Genomic DNA, 17,480 nt, shown 5'->3' with positions numbered 1-17,480 from the left:
AGCACCTTTGAGCTCTCAAATGCTGGGAATTGCAGATCAAAGCTGGGGGTATTGAAAAGTTTCATAACCCTTTCCAGCCTAAATGAGTCTGTGATTCTATTATAGTGACCTTTGGTACACAGGAAAATTTCATGGAAACCAAATTTAAAATTACAGAATAACTCTTACAAAGATTTTTCTTGCCTAACTTGTAAAATACTGCAATTTTTTTTGTGTGTTTGTGAAACAGTTCTTGGAGCATCTGCAGCTTTACCTCACCTTATAAATTCGGCAGTTGGCCCCCCTTTTTTGCAGCTGAACAAAGTTCATCAGGTATGTGACAAAAGAACTTTCATCCAAATAGGTATTTGGGAAGATCTCAGCATGAAAAATCCTCTGCGAGTTGTAAGAACTTACACCTAAACTCAGGTGTTCTCATCAAAGCTGTAAGGAAAGCTCTGTGTTTTGAGGTGGGCGTGTAAGAGCAGGCTGTGCTTACTATCCAAAAGTGAGTTATTTAGTCCTAACTGAGCTTCTGATTTATTAACACCTGCAAAGGAAGAGAAAATTTGTCATTAGTGACAAAAACTCCTCTTTAAATTTGATCTCGAGGAGTTTGGCACATCCCTTTCTTTTGCAACTGCTCATACATCCTTCCTGTAGAGACTTGATTATTTTATCTTATTCAAACCAACAAGTTTATCTTCATTTTAAAGCTTGCAGGGACCAAAATGTGCTACATATGCCATAAAAATAGTGAATTGCAGATGTTGCTTCTTAGTCATAACCCTCCCTAATGTTATAAGCTGTTTAAAGTGTTCAGAGTGCCTGGAATTCCAGATGAACACCAGAATTTCTGAAAGTTGCTGTGAAGGATATTTGGGATGAGTTTGCCCTGGAAACTGGAGATGGGAATATGCATCCACACCAGAACTCCTCCTTGCTGGGTGCACTTGGCCTTGAGCTGAGGTTCTGTCAGGGATTTCTCCAGCTCTGCCAGAAGCCAAAATTCAAATTTAATATTCATGGCAGAGATTTTCATAAATGTCTACAAGGGGTTGGAGTTCAATTGCTTTGACTTACTATTTCTGATGTTTCAGAAGTTCACATTTAAAAACTAGAATCCCCACAAACATTAGTTATTTCTGCTGTTTTTTTGGCAAACACAGGCTTACAGATCTTAAAAAGACCAAACTAAAATGCAGAGATATTCCTTATATTAAGTATATTTAGCCTTTCTATTTTTTCTGCTAAAAGCTGGTAGGTGAGTGTATTACTTCTGAATAAATGCTACTTAATTTTGCTCCATCAGCTGAGCTGCTTTTGTGCATATTAAAAATAGATAATTCTTTCGGGTTTTTTTTTTATTAAAATGACATTTTCAGTTGGTGTGTTTAGTTACTGCTGCTCTGTCTTCAGCCTTGGAGAGTCTGTGCTTCCTTGGAAGGCAATGTGAGTGTTTGCTGCTCACAGCTGGAGACAGGCCTGTTTTACACAGTTAACAGTGGGATTGATGATGATCCAGTGGTTTTTGGCTCTGGAGTTGTGCAGCCAAACAACTCAGTATTTTCTCTGTACGGAGACTTACAAGTCTAATTCTCATCCCGGGAGCTTCCTGTCATTTAATCAGCTCCAAACCTGCTCTGGTAGCCTGAGTTTTATTGTCAGTGGTTTGATTATCCCAATTTCTTCTATTAGACACATTTTTCTGGTTTTAGGTGGACTTATTTTGGACTATTCTCTAAAGCCAGAGAACCAAGTCACTGTTTTTATTGTCTTTAAGTGTTGTCACAAACTAGAGGAACAGGCACCTTTCCAGACACACTGATTCAGCTTCCTGCATGTCTTGGGTTTGTATTTTGTATTCGAGGTTTTATAAAGAAGAAACGGTAATTTAGGATGATTATGCCAAAACATTTAAAAAATAATTAATAAAAATGATTCAGCAGAGGGGATTTGAAGGTTATTCATCCAGTAATCTTTCGACTCAAGGTAGCCTTTCAGCTTATTTAATTTGTCTTAGTTATAAATAATATTGCCAAAATAATACATTTTAAGCTTTCTCAATGGTGTTTTCCTCAGTCATCCAGCAGTTTTTAAATCTTTGTTAACCCAGAGACTTTCCTTTGAGGATTCTGACCAAACTTATTTTTCCACTCTTGTGTTTCTCAAAGTTTTACAATTGGAGTGATAAATTTTCTTTGTTACGTAGCCAAGTTTAGAAGGAACAGTCACTGGCATTGGAGACAATAAGCAGCCCTGGATAATTCCTACTGGAATTCACTAAGACAATTAAAATAGCAGCTGCATAACTAATCTAGATATGGCACATCTCTTTTTTAAAAGGCACATTTCTGAGTCCAGACGACCATATTAAGGGTTTTTCCCAAGGGATTTAACCCTTCCATACAGAGACACAACCTAGGATTGAAAATACTGGTGAGGTGTTACGCAGGAGCTGCCTTCTTTTGGGGTTCCACCTTCATTCCCTGGTTTTGGTGATCTTTCCTATGTAGGAGACTTGATAAAAAATGAGGGAAGCTGTGCTTGTCCTGGTTTGACACAGTCAGTGTCCCATAAATCTATTTTTGCACCACTGTACAAAAAGGTTTGTAGAACAACCTATATTTTACCTGGCAAATCATGCTCAGGAGCTGCTGCCAGAAGGACAATTTCAATAAAAAGCATACATCATTTTGTCTTTTCAGGTTTATTTTAAGCCACTGTGCTAGTCAGGGCACATAATGCTGAATATATCAGTAGCAGAGTCTAAACATGATGCCACAAAATTATTAATTAAGTGGGTCAATTCTGGTGAGAAACTGACCCAGAATATTTTGAATTAAAAATATTGATATTTTATGGAGTTTCCAATCTGTAAGCACTGTGATTTGTAAGCTTTCTAATGGCTTTGGAGCAGGATTTCATGTAGAGAGTTGCCAGTAAAAAAGGGAGGGGGAGAAACGTATCTGGATATTCCTCTTTGGAGGTAAAGATACTGTGAAGCAGGGGGTGAAAGTCACTCCCAGTCCCAGCAGAGGCCTGTGAAGGTGGAGGTTGTGGATTAGAATTGCAGTGCAGGGCACAAAGCAAATGCTATGAGACAATGAAGCCCTTTTTCACAGAGCTCAGAACTCCCTGAGCTCCTCCAGGCTCATCTTACTGGCACTGGAGGTAACTCCAGTCCATCCAGTCAGGCTGTGGGGGCTTCAGACACACTGAGCCCTCCCTGTTGGCTTTCCCAGGGGCTGCACTGGGGTCTGGGCTGTGTTTGGAGATACTTTGAGCCTTTAGAAGCCATCCAGTGGTTGTGAGGTGAAAAAAAAGGCTGGGTGGTCGAGAGCTTAAACCAACTTGAAATAACTTTCTATGAGTGAAGCAAAACTAGTTGTGTGGAGGGAATTGTTATTTTCCTTTGCTGAATTAACTCAAAACTTAAATTCCTTCAAGTAGTAACATCTGAAAATGTTTCAAGAGTGTTCTGTTCTCCATGACTGTCATCTAACACTTGTTTTAATCATTTCTCAGAGCTCAGTTCTGGGGAGCACATCCAACCTGCTGCTGCAGAGCCCTGCCCACCTGCCACTGCCCCAGCAGCAGCTCCTGAAGATGGAAAACATCCAGGCTAACAGTGTAAGGTCATCACTGGAACTTTGACTCTTTGGACAGTCTTAAAACTGCTGAAACAAATAATTTTTTCATTGAGTGTCCCTGCCTATGAGAGGGGGTTGGAACTCGATTATCCTTAAGGTCCCTTCCAACCCAACTCCTTCTTTGTGTCTATGATCCAATATAATTGAACAGTTTAGTGTAGCTGAAAAGATTAACTGAATGTGAAAGGTATAAGAAATAGCTGTGGACAGATTATTTTATCATTTACATAGTTTTTTATTCTTCCTTATAGAAACCAGGTTTGCTGGGAGAACCTCCAACAATGCTCCTCCAGACAGTGCTGGGAATAGGGATGATGCCAGCAGTGAGCTCAGGAATGGGAACCCGAGGAGAAGCTCTGAAGTGTAAATAGCATTTTGTTTTGTACCAAATCAGTAGAAATGCTCAGCTTGAAATGATGCATCTGACTGGCTCCCTCTGGACCAAAAGCAACGGAGTTTTAACATTCAGTCTGTGACAGATGTCAGTTTTAAATGCAAATTTCTGTGCCAGTGATGCCCTTTATTTTCATGAGGAAAGCCCAGTTGTGATACTGAGGGTGTTCAGACTGGAGAAGAGGAAGCTTCAAGGAGACTTAGAGCCCCTTCCAGTGCCTAAAGGGGCTCCAAGAGAGCTGGAGAGGGATGTTTGGCAAGGGTCTGGAGGGACAGGACAAGGGGGAATGACTTCCCACTGTCAGAGGGTGGGGTTAGATGCGATAATGGGAAGAAATTCTTCCCTGTGAGGGTGGTGAGGCCCAGCACAGGTTGCCCAGAGAAGCTGTGGCTGCTCCACCCCTGAAAGTGTCCAAGGCCAGGTTGGATGGGGCTTGGAGCAAGCTGGGTTAGTGGAAGGTGTCCCTGCTCATAGCAGGGGATGGAATGAGAATGAGCTTTAATGTCTCTTCCAAACCATTCCAGGATGCCATGATCTCTTTTGTTTCCTCCACTGAGCCCTGTATTGTGCAGTCCTAGATGTGATCTGAGTAATGGTCATAACCAGGAGCAAGGAAAAGGTTGCAAGGTGGGGAGGAGGCCTCTTCTGAATATCTAGATTTTAATTTTGGAGAATACTTTCCAGCTCTTTAGTTAAAAGAATTTTTACTGGTGCCAATTGAGGTGGGGTTTCCCCCTCTATTCCAATAGAGGATCCTCTAGGATGTTGTTCCCAGTTTTTCTGAAAGTGAAAGGAAACACAAATTATCACAGTGAATGTTTAGAAGAGCTATTTATTTTATTAAATAGAGTTGTTTTCTTCTGGGATGGTAAAAGAATAAAAACTACCCTCACAATCCATGTCCTGGGACAGCTGGGAAATAGATCTGTAGCTGGTCTTCCCATCACTTGGTAAAACCCCCAAACAAAACGTGCTGATAAATCTCGTGTAACAGCAAAGTTTCTCCATTTATGGTTGGCTGCAGCATCTAATCTGCCTCCAATTCCAGCAGCAGCAGGGATGGGCATGCTGCCATTCTTCCCGAATCAGCACATTGTTGGACAAGCCATCCCAGGGCAAAATAATGCTCCAGACAAACCCTCTCCGGGCGAAGCCGTTGTGTCGGGATCACAGCCTTATCCTCAGACCTTGACAACCCTTCCTGCTGGAGCTGTGAGGGCTGGACACACCAAACAACAGAACCAGCTCAAAAGCACTGACACAAATCTGGGGGTAAGGAAGATTGAACACAAATATTTTCTTTCTTTCTTGCATATGGATTTTCTCTTTATTTTAAGAGTTAAAGGCAACTTAGTGCAGTTCTTCACCAGATCACAGGATCATCCATGAGACATCTTAAGGTCATTTCAGTAATGAAGAATAGGGAGAGAACAATGATGCTCTTTGGTGGTCCAAGTGACTTAACAAAGGAATCTTCACAGTGCTGGAGGGTTTTTTTTTCCATGGGTTTGCCTCACAGTATTTGATGATGAAATTTATCTCGAGGGCAGTGTCTCTTTTAAAGGCTGAAAACTGAACTTGTGGTTGAATTTCGTGGCTAATCAGGAGCAATTCTAGTGTGTGTGTGTGTTTGCATACATATAGAGAAATATAGATATATTTGTGTGTGTATGTAAATTTTCCACTTCTAATCCTTTCCTCCTTAGCCCCAACTGACATATTTTTAGTCTGTATTAGTTTTTTTATATATTATTTATTCCCTTGGAGAACAATGGGATTCAAGTTGAACCAGAATGGTCTGGTTATTTCAGAAGTTTTTTTTCTGCCATTAACAGAATTTACTTTTTTATAATATACATAAATACTTTGACATTTATGGGGAAATATATTTGTAACTCAGATTATATCCAGTGTCGGTATCTGTTAGGCAGCTTTGACAGGTTTGTTCCTATTTTAGAAAATACACTTTTCATTTTTGAAATCATTTTTTACTGTAATGAAGTGGAAATTTATATAGGTTTAGATACAAAATATAGGGTGTATGAGTATACATATAGAAAATCGGTGTTTTATTTCAGCATTTCATTTGGTTCAAAGGAAATGTGAGCCAGTCCTGACACTTCATTTCCACTCATAAACATTTTCCCCTTTTAAGTCCAGGCTTACAAATGGACTGATCAGTGGGATGTGTTGTAATGGCAGATTTCAGACAACATCATCTCTCCAGGGCTCATTTGTCCTTTATTTCCCTGTGTCTCCAAGTGAAAAGAGTTGATTTTGTTTTGGCTGTCTTTAATGCTCACTCCCAGCATCTGGAGTTGTTATGATGATTATTATTCCCTTACTTGCATATAAAAGGTTTTCTGTTGTTTGTTTGTTTTGTAATGTCCTTTAAGAACTTGCAGTCTGAAGAGAAACATTCCTACAAAATAATTTGGAAGGAAAAAGCATAGGCAATGTGTCCAGATCGTTGTCTCCAGGATTTATTTTAAAAGTTTTATTTCATAGGGCTAAGTTTTTTTTTTCCAAACCCTTTTGGGACATTTACCTTATTTCTGACAAATTTGATAAAATATAATGCAAACTGCCCTGTCCACTTGTTTCACAGACTCCCTTGAAAAAACAGACTTCACTGCTTGGGGAACCACCAAAAGAAATTCGTCTGAGCACCAACCCCTACTTGAATTTGGCAAGTGTGTTGCCTGGGATGTGCCTGCCAGGTAAGCACATGTTTCATGGCTTTAATTGCAAGTTTCCACAGCCAGAGTGTGGCAAATGTTTACTCTGTTTGGCTGGTAAATCCAGTGACCACAAAATTTGTCCTCAAGGGAATCTTGCAGTCTGTATTAAAATTTCAGTATCCTGATAGTTAATATTTCGTTTGGGAAGGGTAAATTCTCAGAGGTAATGGGCTTCCTGGTGCAGACAAACTTGTAGAAGCCTTTCACTTCATAGTAGCACTGATTAGTTTGGAGTACAGCCTAATGTGAAGAGGCAAATTTCTGGCTTAATCCCAGAATACAACCTAATTTGTGTGTTTTATACAGCCCGTGTGTTTGTACAAACTGTGTGTTCTTTGTGTTCCCAGCAGCAATTGCCAGCAAAGCCTCCAATCCACAGCAGCAGACTGGCCTTCCAAACAATGTGGTGGATGCTGCTGTGTCTCAGGGAACTGCATCACAACATGCAATGGAGAACTATTTCAGTTACTCTCAGCAGCCTGGGGAGTACACACAGGTACGTGTTTTGCAGCCTGGTTTGTCCCTTGGAGCTCAGCCAGCAGGAATTCTGGCAGACATCCCTGAGATCCCTCCCAGAGCTCCTCATTGTTTTCTCTGTGTGCTCCTGATGCACTTCTTGGCACACGTGTGGCCTGACAGCCCTGAGTGCAGCTGGACAGCTCTGCCCAGCATCATGAACCACTCCTGGGCTCCCTGCACCCAAACCCACCCTCCTCTTGAGACTGAACCTTTTCACTGGCACTTCATCTCTGTCAGTGTTCAGGATAGATTTAGCACAAAGTACATTCCCTGATGAAATCATAACCCTTGGAAAATTGCTTCTTGAGAGCCTGGGCTCAGGGCAGTCACTACAAAAATGACTTCTTATGACTTCTACCTTGGCTTTTGTCTGTCTTCAAAACTCTGAAGTTTTTCTCTTTCCCTTCCTGAGAAGCTTTTAAATCTTTTTGAGCTTTGGCTGGATCCCAGAGAGGAGTGTTCTGCCTTCCAGCAGTTCCTGCACAGCCTGGGGAATTTTTGCAGTCTCTCCAGCTGGTTTCATTGCATGGGGTGTCTTCCCATGTGCCCCAGAGCATGGCCATAAGGGGGGGAGTCTGGGGAGTGTTGCAGGCTGAGAGCAAGTTCCACAGGCATTGGGACACTGATGACCAGACCTGCCTGGTCATCTGGTGGCCTAAAGGGGCTCCAGGAGAGCTGGAAAGGGATGTTTGGCAAGGGTCTGGAGGGACAGGACAAGGAGGAATGGCTTCCCACTGCCAGAGGGCAGGGTTAGATGGGATATTGGGCAGAATTTCTTCCCTGTGAGGGTGGTGAGGCCCAGCACAGGTTGCCCAGAGAAACTGTGGCTACCTGGAAGTGTCCAAGGCCAGGTTGGACAGGGCTTGGAGCAACCTGGGCTAGTGGAAGGTGTTCTCCCCATCCCTCCAAGCAGGGGGCTTGGAACTGGATAGTCTCAAAGGTCTTTCCAACCCAAACCATTCTGTGATTCTATGATTCTGTGAACATTTTGTTTTAACCTGATTATGGGCTTTAAATTTATTTATGTCTCCTGGAGGTAGTTTCTAAGCCCAAATCTGTAAACTACTATCCAAAAAAATCAGCAGTACCGTACTGTTAGTGTTATCAGTGTTACCTTGACTACCACGAAGGACTCAAATGGTGTCACATTGCTGCAAAAATGCCACATGTCACCATCCAGCCCTATTGCACTGTCTGCTCCTTCCATGTAACAGGAATTATTACACTGTACCTGCATTACTGCCAGGGCAGTGGTGCCTTGTGTGTCTTTTAAGCACTTAATCACAGTTTTAAATGTTTGATTTGAGCTTTATCACTTGTATTAAATGTGTTTTGATGCATCTTGGAGAGGTTTGAGGCTGTAAGAATTGTAGACAGCCACGGGAGAGGATTTTTCCTCCTTTATAGGAGGCTGTTCAGCAGTGGTATCATTATGCTCAGGCACATCACTCTACCCAGGCCAGAGTGGATGGGTTTGAAAATGAAGCCTCTGAGGTGAGAAATACCTTTATTTTCTTGCTGTTTCCACTGGCTGTTTCTCCCATGAGCTGTGAGGCTGCTTTAGACACTGCTTTGTGTGCTGGGAGTGGCTGCTGCCCTGGGGACCCCAGGAATGGGGGGCTGGAGAGCGTGGGATGAGGGGTGCTGCATGGTCACCTGCTGCAGGGCAGCCCTGCACTCCCTGGGATTCATACTCAGATCATCCCCTCTAAAAGCCTACAATCCAGTTAGCTGTAAATTCAGGAATATAAAAATACTCCCACCAAGAAACAGCCCACTATAATGGTATTCCCAGTGTTGAATTTCTGAATATTGAAGGACTGTTTCTTGCCCCAGCTGAGGTTTCTGTGACCAAGGAGAAGGGCACTCTTTTAAGGAATTATGTAAAGTAAACTATCCCCAAATCCCACATTTTGCTCAAGGAATCACTGCACACCCAAGCTGCTGTGAATGGCACCTCCTCTTAGTGGGACTCAGGTATTTTCATACCTGCTGAGTGCTCATCACTATAGCAAGTAAAAATGAACGATTAAACTTATTTTCTTTCCACTCCTGGTTGATCCTGGATCCCATTCTGCATTTAGGAATCTACAGGTGGATCTTACCCAGACTACAGTACCTGCTTGCAGGTTGTGCCTCCCCTTTTGAGTGGAGCCCAGGGATCCCAGCAGGCATCCCAGCTTCCTCCCCCAAATCTGTTCCCTAAGGTGAGAGGAGATGGAGCGGAACGGCTGCAGATGCTTCTTACTTGTCTTGTGCTGCCACCGAGTGGACTTCGGCCCACAGCAATCCCAGGCAGAGCTTTCCCACTGCATTCCTGCTCCTGAGTTGCTCAGGATTACACACAGTTCCTGGTGGGTGTGATAAGGGGTTGGGCAGGATGTGCCAGTGTCAGACCCCCTTATAGCCCCCAGGTGCAGGGGATCAGTGCATTTATGAGCGGTGGCTCTTTTTAGGGAAAGGGCACAAGCACTGACTCAGGAGCTGGACCTTAAAGCCGATGGAGTCAGGCCTTGGGAGTCGCTTCCCAGCTCTTGGTCCTTGGTAATTCCCAGCCTGGAGTGTTATTTATTGACAGTGTTTGCTGTGGCTCATGTCACTTGTTCTCTTCTTGCCCTCAGGTGACTCCAGCCCGGAGTGAGAAGCGCAGCTCCTCGTACCTCATTTCCTCCCCGGAGCCCGGCCCTGTGGAATTCCCGGCTCCGGGATCCACAGTGCGTTACACAGAGTCCTCCCTCAAAAAAAAACGTGTGTATTGAGCCTGGAACCCTCCCTCCTGCCTGGAGGGGACAAGGCAGGCCTGGACCTCTGCTATTTATTGCTGCCTTAACTCCACACACGTCATCCTGCTCCCTGGGTGGTTGTGGTGGCCCAGGAGGAGCCCCCTCTGTCACGGCACATCCAAGGACACGGTACGTATGTGAGGGATGGCTGGTCCTTGGTGGTCTCACTTTCCCTTGGGACAAGAGGGGACAGTGTTGGCTTTGTCACCTGCCCCACAGAGCAGCTGAGGGCCAGAGCACAGTGACTTGGGAGCTGTGGCAGCTCCACCAGCTGAAAGCAATAAATCCCTGAGGAAGGAAAGCTGATCCTTTCTCCAGCCCTCAGGCTGAGGAACTTAAAAGAGGAAGTCTTGATAGTAATTATTTTGTATTTTTTTAACTCAGAATGTGTGGGTTTTTTCCAACCTGACTTTTTCCAGGATTAAGAGTTCTGCATTTACAGCCTTGGCATTTTTAATATTTCCTCTCAGTCCTGGAATGGAGCGATACCAAATGTACTCCCAGAGCCTCGGTGATGTTCTCAATAAATGGCTGGTAAAAGGAAGATGTAATACTGTGCTGCCTTGGAATTTTCAGTGGCATTTGGATAGGTGACAGTTGGACAGTGGAGTAACTTTTATCTGCTTTTAGGCTGAGAATCTGCAGCTTTTCCTGGGAGGCAGTGATTTCCAGTGTGTGGATGTACCCGTCTAACACAGGGGGTGTGGTGAAGCCCCTCCTCCTTCCACAGGTGTGTGGGACAGCTGAGCCAGGTGTGTCCCAGCTCTTCCAGGGCCACCCACAGCCATTGTTTCCCAGATTGAGTGTATTTTCCTTTTTCCCTTCTTTTTTTTTAAGACTTCTTATATTTTTAGCTTATTCATTAAGAATTGTTCTTTTCTGCTGTCAGTCTTTATAGTTAAAGATTAGCAATCCGTACTTTTGCAGTCGGTGTTGAGAGGTAAAGGAGGAGCCAGCCCTCATTCCAAGGAATCCTTGGAATCCCTTGCCTTGGAATCATGCAGCAAATCCATTTGGACTGAGTTCACCGAGGCCACAACCTTCCCTACTCTTCCTAGTTAATACTGAAGCCATTTTTCAATAGTGATTTTTTTTAAATAAAAAAAAAAAGTTTTAAACTTTGCCTTCCAGGCTTTGGGATGTGATCAGGATCCGTATTTTCAAAGCTTAAAAACAAAAAATTCCAGTCACAATCCCTCCTCCCTCAGCTGCTGGGCTCTGGAACTGGCCCACCCTTTGTGCACAAACAGAGAACAGGAGCCTTTCTGGGATTCTACCTGTATGTATTGATAAATTCACTTGTAATATTTTGTTCCAACTGTTTGTATATGCAACTTTCTCAACTTGTTACACTTTTCAATGAAAATAAATTGTCGGTACATATTTAAAGTGGTTTTCTGTGGGAGAAAAACTGTCCTGGACTACTTCAGTCAGGTTAGGTAGGGAAAGGTTGTTTTTAAACATGTTCTGACCACTATTCATGTGGAAGTTTTATTTGAAAAGCTCTTTCTCTTTTTAATTTATGATTAAAAAGGTAGGCACATGGAGAAAAAAAAAAGTTCTTTAATAATTTGTTTGTATAAAGAGTAACAAAGTGCTTACAGATTTAACTCAGCTTCCTACGTGACATACAGAAACAACAGGTAACACTGTAAAAATAAATCTGACCTCGTTGGAGCTCATAATTACAATTTGATATGTATATATTTATATATATATAAAGACATCTTCCTATTATTGCCAGAACTGAGTATCTCCTCAAAGCATTTTCAAACTGTGGTAGGAAAACATTATAGCCCAAATTTAGGGTCAGCAGAAGGTTCCAGTTAAACCACTGTTGGATGAAGCCTGAGGGGTCACAGCCAAGAGCTGCTCAGAGGGAAATGGTCCCATGGGCTCTCCTTGGGTACCTGCACATGGGCTTGGGCTGGGAGTCAAATGGTGGTTAAGGAATATGTGTCCCAGGTGTTCCCGGGGTGCTCAGGCCTCTCTTTTCCTTTAGACAATGACCCTCAGGTTCTGCACATGGATTTGTTTCTTTTCCATCCCCAAGTGTGTCATTAATCCCTTCCCTTCCTGTCCTTCACCCACAGCATGAGCTGAGGAGCAGCATCACGCAGCTTCAGTGGGCAAGGTGTGTAATGGGGAGGGGAGACAGGAAAAGCAAATCTGTTTATCCAAAAACTTCACTGAAATGCACAGCTGTACCCACCCCTCCACTCTGTCTTGGTTGGTATTTTTGAACACAACACTTTTTTTTTAAATACATGTAAGAGCTCAGAACTGTGGCCTGGTGGGTTAAGATGAGCTGAGAATTTTAGCTTTGCATTTTTATGCCAGTTGTTTTTTTGTTACTAACATTTAAGTAAGTGCACATGAAGAATATTTGTCAGGCAGACTTTAAAACTGCCTCAAAACTCTGTAAAATTATTAAATGGCTGTATTGTGCCTTCTTATATGCACTGGCTCAGGTTTGAGATGTGAGAGCTGGCACTGAGAACTGCAGTGGGTTTTCTCCCCACACAGTTCACACCATCACATCAATCAGGGCAGTCCCAATTGTGGCACAACCATCATCAGATAAGGATAAAACTGCCCTGCAATAAAAGCAGCAAAGGAGCTGCAGCTCTTGTTCCTCCCAGACCTTTAAATCCATTTGATCCAACTAAAATTCAAAGGAAAACTGTTGGCAAAAGAATCCTTTCCCCACATGGGCCCAGTCAGAGTACAAATTACAGTAGTTAAAAAAAATGAAGAGCCTTGGCCATACGTATTTTTGATGCACATTAAGTACTGACAGTATAAAAGAAATTAATTACATTTTACTCATAATTGTTTCAAATCCTTGGATCAAGTTGTGGAAGGTCGTGCGCTCATCGTGTTTGTATATCCAGCACTTCCTCATCAGCTGGTCCACCTGGAACAGGGACAGGGACATTTTTAAAGGAGAGGAACATCTCATTGGGTTTTCCAGTAAAGAAAGAGGAGCAGATTCCCACTGCTATGAACAGAAACACCTTGGGTTGGTCAGGATCAGTAAGGACCCAAACCACAGGGGTAAGCTGAGGTCTTAACAGCTTCACTTACAGGTGTGCTACACACCCAGAAAGGCTGTATTGCAAAAATTAGAAGGATTCCAACTGAATTTTCACGGATACAGGTATTACAGCAACTCCTTAACCCCTCTGAAGGGACATCACCAACTTGGGTATGTTAATATCAAAAACCATCTTAAAATAATGCTTCCAAACCTTGGAAATGCCTTTTTCACAGCATAGCTGAAGGTTTTCCTACCAGAGTGGCCAGGCCTAGTTAACCATGGACCTCTGGTGTTAATTCAGTGTCCAAGGACATGGCTGTGGCTCCAGGCGCATCCGTATCTGTCCCTTACCTCCTCTGGGCAGGTGGGTGGTCGTGGCAAACGCTTGTCGTCCTGCAGGACACGCACCAGCCGTGCCACCGTCATCTGGCCCTGCGTGGGGCCGATCATCTTCAGGAATTCCTGTGGGAAAAGTAAGAGTCAGCTGGGCATCCCTCAGCCAGCACAAAAAAAGAACCACAAGGGTGGTTTTCCTAAGATAAATCAGTCCAGTGGAAGGTGTCCCTACCCATGGAAGGGGGAATGATGAGCTTTAAGGTCCCTCCCAACCCAAGCCGGTCTGGGATTCTACAATTCCACCTTTTTTTTCCCAAAAATATTAAAATTATGGGATTTCAGCAGCCATTCTGTCACAAGCACTTACTGCCATGGGACTGGACTCAGAGTCACAGTAGGTGAGCAGTTCATAGAGTGTCACCCCAAAGGACCAGACATCTGAGGCAATGTAGAACTTGCTCTGCAGCAAACACTCCGGGGCATACCTGGGGATCCAAGGGACAGCATTATTAAAGCCAGCTCTGGAGGCACATTCCATGTTTGTAGAGTCCTTGTACCTTAGTTAATGTGGGATGCCAAGTAAATAGTAAAACGTAGCAAATAAGGTACAATTGTTACAACTCACTGTGAAACTAAAGGAAACGAAAACCAAAACAGTGGGAAAATTAAGTGCAGGAAAAAATAAATGGCACAAGAGTACAGTCTACCAGGTGCCTTTTCCATGTTCTCATGGTGTATCTTTACTTGGGCCTGTTATAAAAACAGGAAGAACCCTGAGGATGCCCAAAGCCTGAGGGCACAGGAGCAGAGCAGGCGGTGCCCTGCCCAGCGTGGCTGCAGGAGGGGGGTTGTGGGGCAGTACCAGAACACGGGGCTGTCGCGGTCGTCCTTGACCGTGTAATATTCCTTGTCGGTCTCAATGGCCTTGGTGAGCCCGAAGTCCCCAATCTTCACCCTGTTCTCACTTTCCACAAGGACATTTCTCGCTGCCAGGTCACGGTGCACGTACTGACAGGAGCCCAAGTAGTCCATTCCCTGAGAGAAGAAAGAAAGCCTGTCATCCTTGGTCCTCCAATATTTTAATCCCTGTTTTTCTGCACTTTGTGCTTCACATGGTCTGACCACGCTCTGCACTCACGTCTCTTCCTCCCTTTAGACTTGCACCTTGCTCCTTCCCTCTTGCCAACCCACACTCCAAGTGCTGCCCTCCCTCCTAATACTCCAAATTCTGCAGCAGGAACAACTTTTCAAAACAACTTTTAAGCAAGGGAACGTTCTAATTATTCCTCCTCTGATCTTTGTGCCAGTAGCACCCATAGCAGGGGAGAGACTGCTTTAGGATTCAGGTCCTTGGGGACAGAAAAGGAGAATGGGTTTGTTCCTGACCTCTTTTCCTCTTCACTCTGTTAAATTAGATATTAAACTGATCCAACAGCTCTGGTCCCAGCTCACCTTGCAGATCTGAACCGCGTATCTGAGCAGCTGCTTGAGATTGATTTTGTTCTTGTTCCGTGGGAGATACTCCTTTAGGCTCCCAGAGGGAAGAAATTCCATGATGAGCTTAATCCCGCTTCCTCCTAAAACCAGAGCATGTTTAGTTTGCACACATGTGACGCTTCTCAGGCCATGAATACCAACAGCTTTTGAACAAGCCTGCAGCACTGGTAGCTAAATCCCATCACTCTACCAATCCAGGAGAACCCATTCCTGGCAGGACATTTAAAAAATGCTTTATTTTCAAAGGAAAACCCTTATGCTTTCAGTGTATGCTTTTAATATTCTACACAATTTACCATCTTCTGTGCAGATGCCCTTGTATTTGACGATGTTGTCATGATAGAGATTCCTCAGGATTTCTATTTCCTTCTTGAGGTCAGCAATGTGGTTCCCTCCACTCTCTGGCTTTAGGGATTTCACTGCCACTTGCTCCCCTGTGTTGTCACCTTCTGGGTCGTATCTGCAGAGTTCAACCTTGCCAAAGTGGCCCTGATTGGGAGAGAAAAGAGCATTATTGGGAACACTGTTCACTGACAGCAACACTAAAGCACTATTTTAGGTGTTTATGATCCACATCTCCTATGACACAGCACATGGCTGTGGGGACATACACATACACACTGATCTGTGTTCTGTGTCTGACATTCCTCTTACCTCTCCCAAATCCCGGATTCTTTTCAAGAATCGTTTCTCAAAGAGAGTGGGATCGACCTCAGTAACGGGCTTCTTCTCTGACACAATATCAGGATCTAGGAGTGGAAAAACATGGTCAGAAAAAATCTGGACAGAAAAAAATGGTTAGACAGATTCCTGCATGGACACCTCGGTCTCAACACCCCAAGGCATCCTTGCTCACTTCAGTCTACTGCTGTTACTGTGCCTATCCCACTGTCACAATTTTCCTGCTTTCTGACAGGGAATTCCTCCATACCTACAGTCCAGTCTATCCCTTGCTGATCCTCCCTCACTTTGTGGGTTGGTTGCTGGGTCTGCTTCCAGATCAAGTTTTCTCTGGGTGTACTTCCCACCCTGTAGTAGTTACTCGGCTTCCCTGAGTATTTACTACATCTACAGACATGGTTAGTCCCTGTTGCAGGGACACAACACAGCTGTCAGCACAGCCAACAGGGAAGACAGAAGTCAGGTGTCCAGTTTAACCAAATAAATCAGCCTTGGGTTGGAATGAGATGATCCTTAAGGTCCCTCCCAACCCAAACCATTCCAGGATTCCATTATCCCTACCCCGATGCCTTACTTTGCTCCTCCAGTTTGTTGATGTCCCTCATGATGGCCCTGAAGAAGGGTCTCTGGTGGGGGTCATAGTTCATGCACTGTTTCATCAGGTCTGCCAGCTCCTTGCATGACGGCGTGGCCAGCACAAAGTGCCCCTCGTAGAACCTCTCCTTCTGCGGGCACAAACAGACACTCCTGAGTGAATTGTAGCCTCAAAACCTCAGGATTCTGAGCTGGGAGAATGCTTGGACTCAGGGATCTAAGAGGTATATTCCAACCTAAATGATTCTGTGATTCTACGTTCTGCATCAGAAGACCATTAAATCCTTAACTTGTCGTGAACTTTGCCAAGGAAATCCCCCTTTTCAGCTGGAACTCTGATCTCCTACCAGTAGAGAATTACTGTTGTGCTGCATCTGGTGGTGTTTGGAGCAACCACTTAACACACATGAAGTTTTTACGCTTTTTTAAAAGATTTCACCTTTCAGAAGTTATTTTCTGCCAGGTTTGCCATGTTCCTCATGTACCAGGACAAATGGCCAAGGGGAAACACTTGCCAAGGACACACTGGCTGCTCCTCAGGAGGTACCAGCGCCAGGGCAGGGGGAATGAAGGGTGGTTTTGTGCATTCCCAAGCTCTGTGGAGCTATCCCACATGCAGGAAGGGGGCTGGAGCCAGGGCAGGGAGTTCCTGATCCAGCCTGGGCAGTGACTCAGGCACTCGGACATTTCCTTCTCTGCCTTGCTCCATCACATTCCCAGCACAGCAAAACTTCCAGAGGCAGAAAGCACATTTGGAACAGATGCAATGAACAAAAACTGCCAGCAGAACAGCACAAGATATTTCAATTATTTAGGATTCAGAGTGAACCACAGTGGTGTCCCACAGGAGACCACCCGGAACTGGTGTCTGAAAGAAACAGGAGCAGAACTACAGAGCTGACTGGGAGAACCTCACTCAGCTTCCAGCTGGGCACAGGGGTTAGAAAAGGCTGGGAGAGCTGGGGGTGTTCATCTGGAGAAGAGAAGGCTCCAGAGAGACCTTAGAGCCCCTTCCAGTGCCTAAAGGGGCTCCAGGAGAGCTGGAGAGGGACTTGGGACAAGGGAGAATGGCTTCCCACTGCAAGAGGGCAGGGTTAGATGGGATATTGGGAAGGAATTCTTGGCTGGGAGGGTGGTAAGGCCCTGGCACAGGCTGCCCAGAGAAGCTGTGACTGCCCCACCCCTGGAAGTGTCCAAAGCCAGGTTGGACGGGGCTTGGAGCAACCTGGGCTAGTGGAAGGTGTCCCTGCCCATGGCAGGGGG

At 44.4% G+C, this 17,480-nt stretch overlaps 2 protein-coding genes across 9 annotated transcripts in view; one reads left to right on the top strand and one right to left on the bottom strand.

Annotated features, from left to right (window-relative positions):
* RAVER2 (ribonucleoprotein, PTB binding 2) overlaps window positions 1-11,452 on the top strand; it is a 28,345-nt gene extending 16,893 nt beyond the window's left edge. The window contains exons 6-14 of one of the 8 annotated variants that reach the window (XM_064664975.1): window positions 230-312; window positions 3,508-3,612; window positions 3,884-3,995; window positions 5,051-5,298; window positions 6,635-6,746; window positions 7,115-7,263; window positions 8,694-8,780; window positions 9,371-9,493; window positions 9,908-11,452. In XM_064664975.1, the coding sequence (XP_064521045.1) occupies window positions 230-312; window positions 3,508-3,612; window positions 3,884-3,995; window positions 5,051-5,298; window positions 6,635-6,746; window positions 7,115-7,263; window positions 8,694-8,780; window positions 9,371-9,493; window positions 9,908-10,045 (1,157 nt within the window). In that variant the 3' untranslated portion in view covers window positions 10,046-11,452. The remainder of the gene's footprint in view (window positions 1-229; window positions 313-3,507; window positions 3,613-3,883; window positions 3,996-5,050; window positions 5,299-6,634; window positions 6,747-7,114; window positions 7,264-8,693; window positions 8,781-9,370; window positions 9,494-9,907) is intronic. The other 7 variants (XM_064664970.1, XM_064664969.1, XM_064664967.1 and 4 more) reach the window with 7 other exon arrangements.
* A 162-nt stretch (window positions 11,453-11,614) lies between these two features.
* Window positions 11,615-17,480, bottom strand: part of JAK1 (Janus kinase 1) — a 51,555-nt gene continuing 45,689 nt past the window's right edge. Inside the window, exons 18-25 of the mRNA XM_064664966.1 lie at window positions 16,198-16,348; window positions 15,597-15,691; window positions 15,239-15,431; window positions 14,898-15,022; window positions 14,308-14,480; window positions 13,813-13,930; window positions 13,461-13,571; window positions 11,615-12,986 (exon numbers count right to left, since the gene is read on the bottom strand). Of these exons, the coding sequence (XP_064521036.1) occupies window positions 12,885-12,986; window positions 13,461-13,571; window positions 13,813-13,930; window positions 14,308-14,480; window positions 14,898-15,022; window positions 15,239-15,431; window positions 15,597-15,691; window positions 16,198-16,348 (1,068 nt within the window). The 3' untranslated portion in view covers window positions 11,615-12,884. The remainder of the gene's footprint in view (window positions 12,987-13,460; window positions 13,572-13,812; window positions 13,931-14,307; window positions 14,481-14,897; window positions 15,023-15,238; window positions 15,432-15,596; window positions 15,692-16,197; window positions 16,349-17,480) is intronic.

Source organism: Pseudopipra pipra, chromosome 9, assembly GCF_036250125.1.
Source record: "Pseudopipra pipra isolate bDixPip1 chromosome 9, bDixPip1.hap1, whole genome shotgun sequence".
In the NCBI taxonomy this organism is placed as follows: Eukaryota; Metazoa; Chordata; class Aves; order Passeriformes; family Pipridae; genus Pseudopipra; species Pseudopipra pipra.
The sequence above is the reverse complement of the archived record's forward strand: the minus strand, read 5'-3'. Positions and strand labels throughout refer to the sequence as shown.